Source organism: Glandiceps talaboti, chromosome 5, assembly GCF_964340395.1.
Source record: "Glandiceps talaboti chromosome 5, keGlaTala1.1, whole genome shotgun sequence".
In the NCBI taxonomy this organism is placed as follows: domain Eukaryota; kingdom Metazoa; phylum Hemichordata; class Enteropneusta; family Spengelidae; genus Glandiceps; species Glandiceps talaboti.
The window spans coordinates 8,728,327-8,739,176 of NC_135553.1; the positions used below are offsets into that span (position 1 = coordinate 8,728,327).

The window sequence follows — 10,850 nt, forward strand, 5'->3', positions numbered from 1 at the left end:
TTATAGCATTCACATCAAGTATAAAAGTATACTGTTTCAATTGGTTTATGTACAAGCCCAGCATTTCTTTCTAATGTGGTCAATTGGCAAATGAAACTATACTTTTACACTTGATATGGATGCTATAAATGATTGTGGTACATATTGAAAACGCTTTACTTTGGTGTTAAGGGTTGTACTTGATATGGATGCTATAAATGATTGTGGTACATATTGAAAACGTTTTACTGTGGTGTTAAGGGTTGTAAACTCTAAAAGTATTCTTTCTTGATGTGATAGATGTGGGTGATAGCAATGTCTTTGTTGTGTGGATATTATCACCTAGTAATCAAGACGAGTATAAACACTGGAAATCCACCAAATATATACACTGTAAAATCACGGAAGTCATTAGAAATATGTCACCCCACTGTAAGTATAACATCCATGCAATATCTTATAAGTTGTATAAACATGTCATACATTTACACTGTAAGAGGTACATTGCTCCGCCCTCATTATCCTTGAAAGGGCTTGACTGATGTGTGAGGGCGCCCTGTCACCATGTACCTTACACACTAATAAACATGTTACAACAATAGTTTTTAGTTTGTGTCTATCTTAGTTAGCTGAAAGCTTGCTTTCCACTGTTGTAAGTACAAATACAGGACAAGTGCTTAATATAGAAAAATTACAGCAGCTATTCTCTGAATTTCAATAAAGTTCTACTAAACACAATGTTGGACCTTTGTGTTGTGGAATCAAGCAATGGAATTTTATCAGTTTGTCGAATTCTTCAAGGTTTACTTATAAGTATCACATCGACATACTATCGTATTTATACTCGATATTGTAGTATTTGATACCATAAATCTTTGAATACATGATTCTGAATCTTAAAAGTGGCACAAGCTGAGTTTAAAAACATTTTACCTAAATTGAAAATACATACATAAAAACCCAATTAAACTAATCTGGTACCGTAATGTTTATGTCATTGCATGCATTCTGTGACATCACAATGCCTTCTGGCATTGTTAAAACAGTTGACTGCATAATAAGGATAATACCTCAAAATAATTTAAATACAGACAATACATTATGTCATTAGATTGCTTATAAGTTACATCTGAAAACCAGGTTTTAGTTCAATCAATCTGAAATGATGATTATAAAGTATGCTTCAGTAAGTAGAGAGGGTATACCGCTCTTACCTTTTGAACATGCAGCAAAAATTACGGCTATAAACATAAACTCAACTTGTGCACCTTTAAATTTGTATTTGATACAAATTATATTTACACTGTAATTGTTAACAGTATGTACATATTGGGTTTTGAAATATTTTGAGTAAAATTCTCATATTTACATGATAACCATTAAAAATTCATGTGTAAAATATTTCAAAATTCCAGTAGAACTGACACTATGTAGTAATAATATACCATCACAGTATATTTATGATTAGTGGAATGTTTGGCATTAACATATCGGTATTATGATCTTATCGAAATATACAATTACATTATATGCAAAAAGTGTAATCCAAAACTTTAAAATCTGCCAATTTTGCTGCTGTTTCTTTATACATGCAATGTATACATGTCACTTGTCTTTGTGCTCTTATTGAAACCTAAGCTAAGAACTTGTCCAGTTGAATGAACTCATTGGTGAAAACTTCAAGTGCGTTCAGAAATCTGTCGTCATTTATACATCATAAAATTGATCCCAATGACTGACACTAATATGAGTTAGATGTCATATACATTGGTGTTCTGTGTGTATACACACAGCATACTTACACCATTTGGCGCAAGAATTGTGGTGAGATGCCTGCAGACCTACTTCTAGCTAGCTCTCAATAATTAATGTCCATATGCCGTCACGCTGTAAGGTCAGAGGTCAACTTCAGGAGTCAAAACTGTTTGAGGTGATGTGTTTGATCTCGGCTGTCACTATATATAGTCTTACCATGCACCAAAAGTTTGGAGATAATCTCAGAAGCCTGTCGACTGCACATTAACACTGTTTTGATGATTAACTTGAAATATCCACAGAATATGCTACACTTTATAGCAGTATAGATCTATAACAAGGAATCTCTTATCAACACAAGTATATATATATATATGTAATTTTCAGTAGTTAATATCTGCTTGTTATCAGATAATTACGTCTTTACTCAAGTTTCATCACAAAAAAATACAGTTAATTTACACGAATAAACAAAATGCTATGATCCAGGTCATCAATCCATAGAAAATTTTGGCAACTTTAAAGTGACATGACTATCATTTCATTTTATTCACCTACAGAAGTGTGACCTCTGAACTCTGACACCACCTGACCCTCACTGAATATGTTGAGAAGCTAAGCACACAAAATAATAGGTCTGTACTCTGAATGCCATTATAGCACCACGAACTAATGGATTCAGGTCCCAAGTATGGCATGTATCGGTTACATGAAACACCCGTTAACATCTTCTGCTCCTCACGTCCACATATATATTTTTTGTTAATGAGTTTATCCAACTGGACATGCTCAAGATGAATGAATAATCTGGTTAATATATGCTAACATGATTTTAAGCAGACCATTCACTCATCTACATTATGATATGTCTGCCATTTACCATTATCCTTTGCAAAAAATACAACTTAAATATTTTCAAAAACACAGCGCTTTGAGCGTAATGCAATATACTATAAATTATGTAAATTGATAAACATGTAACTTTATAAGTTACACTATGTAGTACGTAACACTATATAATATCTACAACACTGAAGATGCCTATTCTAACTGATACACACTAACAAAGACCACTAAAAAGTAGGTTGTAGTAAAGAAATTTACTGACATGACATGTAGTAAGTTGGTATTCGTATTTGCAATTAGTACATATAGGTGACTGGTCTGAACTAGTCTAGAAACTATCTGTGGCTTCGAATCTCTGTTCACATCTAGAGCCCAATGAACTGCTTAGATTAAAATTGAAATTAAAACGAAGCCACCCATTTATAACAGTAGTCATAATGCCAATAATAAGTTTAATATTTGGGGTAGTTATACACAATGTCCAAATATGGTACATTTATCATACCAAGACACTACATATGTACACTGTTTACATCATTCTGACAGTTGGGGGTTCACTCATTTGCATGAACAACTTTTGGTTCATGATTTCTGATTGAGCTAGATGGGGTGAAGAGAAATCTTGAGATCTGAAGCCACAGATAGTGTCTAGACTAGGCCCAATGCAAGTAAATTGGCAATTTATATCAATTAAATGGTAAACAAGTACAATAACCTCAGTTCTCTGCAGTGTGACAGCTTTTCCTTATATCTTTTTTAATATACAGTCTTTTCCCTTTGCACCAACTGGGACTCACAAATACCACTGGTGCAATCACTGTGTTTAAAAGGAGTGCTGATAAACACTTTAAAATTTGCATGTGTGATAAAGCTGTACACATAATTTGAATACCAATACCATACATGGAGTACTGTACAATATCCAATTTATATATCAACTTTTAGCCTATCAGAAACCATTCAAATATCAACTGTTAGCCTAAGAGAGAAAAAATGCTATTCCAAGACTCTATACATCAGAAAGTTAGAAGATATATCATGCCAGTTTACTTGTTGTCATAATGCAGTCACCTTTATGTATCTGTCCCCATAGTTACAGTAATATCATCAGAATGGGATTATTGAATCTTACTACTAAACCTGAGGAAGTGCTATATCATGTTGTTGGGGTATAAATTCTGACTGAATTTCACCATTATCAACAGCTTGAACAGCTTCAATTGTACCTTCAGCTTCATCCTCCTCTGGTTGTAGTATCATAGCATCTGTGAGTTTGTCACTACTGTCTTCAGCACCTACTGCTTGTATTGGACTAGCCACGTCTTCATCTTTCTCATCATCATCATCATCTATTGGCTCAAATTGGTTGGCTGGAATATTATCTGTTACCAGGAAAAAAAGATGGTTACTCACAAATAATCAGTGGTCGATCTCACTTTGAGTAAATGAGAAATGGGTATGTATTTCCAGTTTGTGCATGCTTCTGCCATGCACTTCCCAATATTTTTATGCATGGTAACATTTCAATACACGAGGAAGCATCAGATGCATGTATACAGACATTGTCATAAACAACAGTTTTTACAGCACCGTCAAGATGTCACTATGTCGCGGAAGAAATATCAGCTCTTGTTTTGAGAGAAAACGATGTTGAGACTCGATACAGTGATTAAATTTGCATGCTTGATAAATCTGAACACACAATTTGAATACCAATGCCATACATGGAGTACTTAAGCAATAAACCACCCCCTGGGGATGGTATACCAAGAGGTTTTGACCAGTGAACGAAATATATGCACGAGCGATAGCGAGTGCATATATTGAGTTCACTGGTCAAAACCGTGTGGTATACCATTCCCAGGGGTGGTTTATCGCTATTATATTATACCAGTATATTGAAAATGTCGGAAACAAGATAAGACGCAACATTTTCTGGTTTCATTTGCGCCCCCATCCCTGCACGGACTACAACATTCGTAGACGAACAGTGAACATCAAAATTTGGACGCGTGCCAACTGTGCATTATCGCTCATTTTGAAGCGCTAGTTCGGTGTCTATACCAATCAGATCTCTAAATTTGCGCCATCAATATACTGGTATAATATAATATGCAATATCCAATTTACCATATGAATATCAACTTTTAGCCTATGAGAGAAAAAAAATGCTATTCCAAGACTCTATACATCAGAAAGTTGGAAGATATATCATGCCAGTTTACTTGTTGTCATAATGCAGTCACCTTTATGTATCTGTCCCCATAGTTACAGTAATATCATCAAAATGGGGTTATTGAATCTTACTACTAAACCTGAGGAAGTGGTATATCAGGTTGTAGGGGTATAAATACTGACTGAATTTCACCATTATCAACAGCTTGAACAGCTTCAATTGTACCTTCAGCTCCATCTTCCTCTGGTTGTAGTATCATAGCATCTGTGAGTTTGTCACCACTGTCTTCAGCACCGTCTGCTTGTATTGGACTAGCCATGTCTTCATCTTTTTCAGCACCATTTATTAGCTCAAATTGCTCAAATTGGTTGGCTTGGATATTACCTAATGCCAGGAAAAAAAAGACTCACAAATAATCAGCGGCCGATCTCACTTTGAGTAAAAGAGAAATTGGTATGTATTTTCAGTTTGCGCATGCTTCTGCAACATACTTCCCTGTATATTTATGCATGGCAACATTTCAATACCCGAGGTAGCATCAGACACATGTACAGACATCATTGTTAACAACAGCCTCTTTTTCAGCACCGCAAGATGACACGGTGTCATGGAAGAGATGTCAGCTCTGATTTGCGAGAAATCAATGTACAGACATGTCATAAACAGTAGCCTCTTTATGACATCATCAAAAATTTAGATGCACCGTCAAGATGTCACGGTGTTGCGGAAGAAATATCAGCTCTCTAGTTTGCGAGAAATCACTGTGGAGACTGGACACGGTGATCACTTGTGTCTATTACCTACATCCTTTGCAGTCATTTACTTGAATTTGTTGTGGGTGCAATAATTGAATCAATATATTATACTTTTTACTTTCATCGAAATTTAAAGTTATCTCTAGTCCTGATTAAATCCCTTGATCTAACTATTATTATGACACAAATAAAAGTTACAAAACAAAACAACACATAACATAATTCTATGACATAAAATCTATGTCTGTTATGAATTATATTTACCATTTTTTTGCCACGAGCAGTGATTCCTCAAAAAATCCATCAACTTTTTACGATAACGCAAGGCAAGAACTAATATTAGAATAAAACTGACGACTGATAAAGCTATAGCAAGAATGAGCTCTGTTTTGCCGTCCTTTGCGATGACATGTTGTTCTACATCGTCATTGGATGATGGTTCTTGAGTAGTGTTTTTGAGATTGTTGTCTTCAGATTGCTTCATATGTTGTATCCAAGCTGAGTAAGTAAATGAGAAAGAACCATTAATATCTTTCATGATTGGAAGGCTATATAACATATTTTATCAATAATTTATACAGAATGATTCCATGTACATACTTAGTTATTTTATACTTCGATGAAACCTCAAAGAATAGTTCCCCCAAAAACCTAGTAAATTTAGAGTTTTGACCACAAACATGGCCACCATTCGACCAAATTTGAATATGTCTTGAAACAAAGAGACATACATATGTCCCATAAGATGCCAAGTTTGTGCCAGGTTTACCGTTTGAATGAAATTGGATATTGCATGTCTGAGAAATGATGTATTATGGACAGATAGATGCACAGACGGACAGACACACACACACACATATGCACAGACAGGACCCATTCTAATAGTCCCCTCTTCAGGAGACTAAAAAAACCTAACACAAGTGAACCAGATATGACATTTATATACATGGTACATTTTGTACGTCTGTCAACAGATTTGATAATAGAATACAGGAGTGAAGTCAACTTGGCCAATTACAATCTATATAGTATACTTCTATATGTGTAGTATGTCACAAATGAAAACTTACCAGCACATTCAACTTGATATGAGTCACTTGTTCTCAATTCTTTGCAGTCATGGCATGTCGTTTGAAAACACCAATACCCAAGTTGACAGTCACTCTCAACTTCACACTTGTCAACTGTTGATGGAGTGCCGATATTATCATCACTACCACCACCACCACCACCACCACCACCACCACCACCACCACCACCATCATCATCATCATGGCTAGCATCATCATCTTCATCCTCATCCTCATCATCATTTCCAGTACGAGTCACATTACCTGTAGTACACAAAATGATTATTAAACCTGCACTAGCTGCAACTGGGACATTTTTTTTCACCAAGTAACTAAAGATATAGTCACTGAAATGGTCATTTACTTACAAAAAGACATTGTATCTGTTAATTAGAAGTCAATATTATCCATAGGTAGTGTAGTGACAGGTTTATATCTAGAGCAAAAGCTTGGTTTTGAATCTGTCACCATGTTCAAAGTACACTTATAGTTGTAACTGGAGTATCATTTTACAATGAGAAAACCACAACATATTCAGGTTGGCAACTGATAAAATACCATAGACGGGGCTCCATCAATGGTGGAGGGTCTATGAAAATACCAATAATTAGACATTGTACATGTTAGTCAGTGGTCAACATTATCCACTGAGCTTCTCTTCTTCGATGAGTTACCAGTACTTCTGAACTAAATTCAGTGACTGAATTTAGTATTTTGGAAATGTATGGTTTTACGATACAGACAGGATTTCACAGAGAAAAGTCAAAAGAATTATTAATATGCAAATATTTTTGTGGCTAATTTTCTGAAGATGGATCAGCACGAAGAACTTTGTTATATACCATGTATAATGCCATTTTCAGTTGTGACTTTATTTTCCAGCAAGATATTGGAAATTAATATATTCCCCTGGTAATAAAAAAACTGATGTTTTAATATGTTTCAGTTTTCCTATGTCATCTTTTGTCACATCTTTTTCCTTTGTTATGTCTCGGAGTCCTTCTGACTGGCACAGCAGATATTAATAGTCTGACTACCAAGTACATAACAGCTGGATTACATGCCAACAATAATTAAGTAATAGATAGTCAATGAGTTCAGGAGGGTTATGTGCCAATAAACGAGGGGGTGTAGCCCCCGAGTTTTTGGCACATAACCCTACCGAACGAGTTGTCTATCTTACTTATACTATGGCGTGATTGGCTCAAACGGATCTTTTTCAAAGTTTTGTGTAATTTGTTGCATGCAAATTGAGTGCTGAGCGTAATATAGGTCACACCCCTAAGAAAGAGTGGGTTATGGCTCCATATAACCAACCGAAATCAAAGTCTCTGATTGGCCAAGTCGGTCTAGCCATAGTATAAGTTATTATCATCTTAATTTAAGTTTTATCATGACTGACCTTTGCACTTGATTGGCCTATCCATTGGGCCCCAGGCAGCACATGGTTCACAGGATCCAGGTGGAACCAAACATGTGTAGTCATCAGGACAGTTGTCATCTACTTGACATTCAATGACATCATCAGGAATGGGATTACAAGCTACGTATGTTAATGCCACCAACAAATTCAACAAGATAGTGACATCAGTTACTTTGGTTCTCATGGTTTGGCACTGTTTTCTGAAATAAAAAAGTTGATAAATTCCATTCATCACGGATGTAAACTTTGTCTTACTCATGAAAAAATGACAGTAAAATTTGTGAGCATAAGAACTCTCTGAATCCGCAAATAAACAGATAACAAATACTCATCTGCCATGCAGTTAATATTATTTTTTGCCCTATTTGGATATTTATAGAGAGCTAAAGGAGGACCTAAATTATATGCGGAAAAGACTATATCTGCTAAGACTCAATGAAATAAATATTAAATCATACACTTTTACAAAAGGTTCCTCCATTATTTCAATTGACTTTCTCAGTGTTTACGACGCTAGTATAAAATATAGTATTTCGGAAATGCAAGTGTTCTGAGCATGCGTACATCAATGTAGTGATACAGTGCAGTAATAATCACAGACAAGTGTCTGTGGAAAATGGATGGATAATATTTGAAACACATACATAACCTATGCTAGACATATATGATATGCATGTAGTGTTAGTTGATGACAATGCGCACCTACGATATATATATGTAAATTCCTGAAAAATGGAAAATATTAAATAAAAGATTTTATATACAATGTGATGACACTGGCAGGCTACATTTTGTACGTCATCGTGGTAACGTCAAGCCGTTCCACAGGCATTTGTTTCCCGAGTTATGTCTCAGAATATTTCTATCAGAATACAATAAAATGTGGATAATATCGTTAATATTGACGTACATAACCAACTATATACGAAAGGGGTAAAATTACACTTGTTTCTGTGATCGCGCAGGTTCACTCACTGCGAAAGAAGACACGTGTCACAAATGCCTGTGAGCCGTTCCTAAAATGTAGATAGACGAATAACGTTACTTACTTGTCAGGAAGATAATATTCAGATCTCTCGGCTTCTCATTTATGAAGACAGCCTCGAAAGTCTGGAGCACTCTGTGATCATTCAGTGACGATGTCTGTCTCCTCGACAGTGACCTGATATGAGTGTACAGAATAGAATGGGAGACGAGACTGGGCGTGACAGTACAAATACACACAGACGCATGAGCTATATTTAGCTCGCCGGGGATTTCCCACCGCCACTACGTCACAGAGAAGGTGGTCAGAGTTACGTTTCCTAGAGGGCGCACCAACACCGCTGATCTGGAAGGTTGGGGGAGGGGGACTCCAGTAAACGATGGTTGAGTTAGAAAAAATACTGCGGAATGAGTGCAGTAATATAACTAATCAACTGTGTTTCCACCTTTGAAAACAAAATCCATGTTTTATTGATAGCAAATAACAAATTGCACGAGAGTACAGCTCAGCTCAGCGATGCTGATGCGGGAACAAAAATTTTGTACTTGTAGTTAGTTCGCAGAATTTAAACACCAACATATAAATACGCAGAAAGCAGGCAGAAAACATTTACATACTGTTAACAAATTTATATGAAATTATAAATTTATGGTTTACTAGAACATAAGCGGTAAAAATTATAGGCACAGAATCAGAAACGTTCAAGATTTCACTGAGCTCATACAGTATCACAAACTTAATAAATAATTTGCATATGATACAATAGTTTAGCCATTGTTGCCTTATTTTAATTTCTTGCTTTCATACTTAAATTCATTCTTAATTCTCATACGTCATTATCACCACAACCACCATCATCATCATCCCCATCATCACCACCATCACTATTATCACCACCACCACCACCACCACCATCACAACCATCATCACTATCATCACCACCACAACCATCATAATCACTATCATCACCACCACCACCATCACTATAATCACCACCATAATCACCACCACCCCCACACCCATCATCATCATCATCATCATCATCATCACCACCACCATCATCACAACCATCATCATCATCATCATCACCATCATCATCATCATCATCACCACCATCATCATCACCTCCACCACCACAACCATCATCATCACTATCACTTCAACTTAAATTTCTGTATAACTATATGCTAGTGCTGCATTGATACTTTTTCTGGTTTAATAACAAACATCGGTTTCATGTTCTCAGATATACGATATTATGATTACTGAAGTCCAATGAAAAGTGGTTGTGTACATTTCATTTGTGGCATTTAGGGCAAATAAAGCAGAGTATCAAATTATGCTACACCAGAAGACGTGATAACCTGGGATTGGCTTAAGTTAGGGTTTCCTAGCTTCAACATGAGTTCACTGAGAATATTGATTATATCTCAAAATAAAGACAACAAACTGCCAGAAAAACAACAGTGGGTGCCTCTGATGCAAGTTCACATGATGATTTTATCAGTTTGTTTATATCTGTGAAAGTTATAATGTAGCAGTATAAGGTATAACATTCCTTCAGTAAACAGAGTTATGGGATCTGGAGTCATGTAGTGGTTATACTTTGATAAGTTAACCACACTAATTCCATAGCATGTCTTTGTCTCATTCTTTAATAAGCAAGCAAGCAAGCAAGCAAGCAAGCAAACAAACAAACAAACAAGCAAATGTACCATAGGTTTTTTTGCAGGTTTGAACTTCTTCTAGATGTTGGATTTGATCATATGCTCTGCCAGAAAGACAAGGTTGCGTACACTTTCAGGTTTAAAATTGAAGATCACTTTTATTCATATATTGAATACATCTCAAAAACAAGATA

General features: G+C 35.8%; 1 protein-coding gene across 1 annotated transcript; it reads right to left on the reverse strand.

The window, feature by feature from the left end:
* Positions 1–1,453: 1,453 nt before the first annotated feature.
* LOC144434982 (uncharacterized) lies at positions 1,454–9,176 on the reverse strand. The gene is made up of 6 exons (XM_078123513.1): positions 9,054–9,176; positions 7,984–8,204; positions 6,582–6,845; positions 5,776–6,009; positions 4,982–5,140; positions 1,454–3,962 (listed from the first exon to the last, which is right to left on the reverse strand). The coding sequence occupies exons 2-6, from the start codon at positions 8,186–8,188 to the stop codon at positions 3,715–3,717; spliced, it is 1,110 nt and encodes a 369-aa protein (XP_077979639.1). The 5' UTR covers positions 8,189–8,204; positions 9,054–9,176; the 3' UTR covers positions 1,454–3,714.
* Positions 9,177–10,850: the final 1,674 nt, after the last annotated feature.

Excerpts from the sequence above, each read along its gene's own strand:
- LOC144434982 (XM_078123513.1), bottom strand. The coding sequence starts at position 8,188 with ATGAGAACCAAAGTAACTGATGTCACTATCTTGTTGAATTTGTTGGTG. Across the intron at positions 6,010-6,581 it reads ATATCAAGTTGAATGTGCTG|CTTGGATACAACATATGAAG; the intron begins GTAAGTTTTCAT and ends TTACTTACTCAG. Across the intron at positions 5,141-5,775 it reads CTGCTCGTGGCAAAAAAATG|GTAATATCCAAGCCAACCAA; the intron begins GTAAATATAATT and ends TCCTGGCATTAG.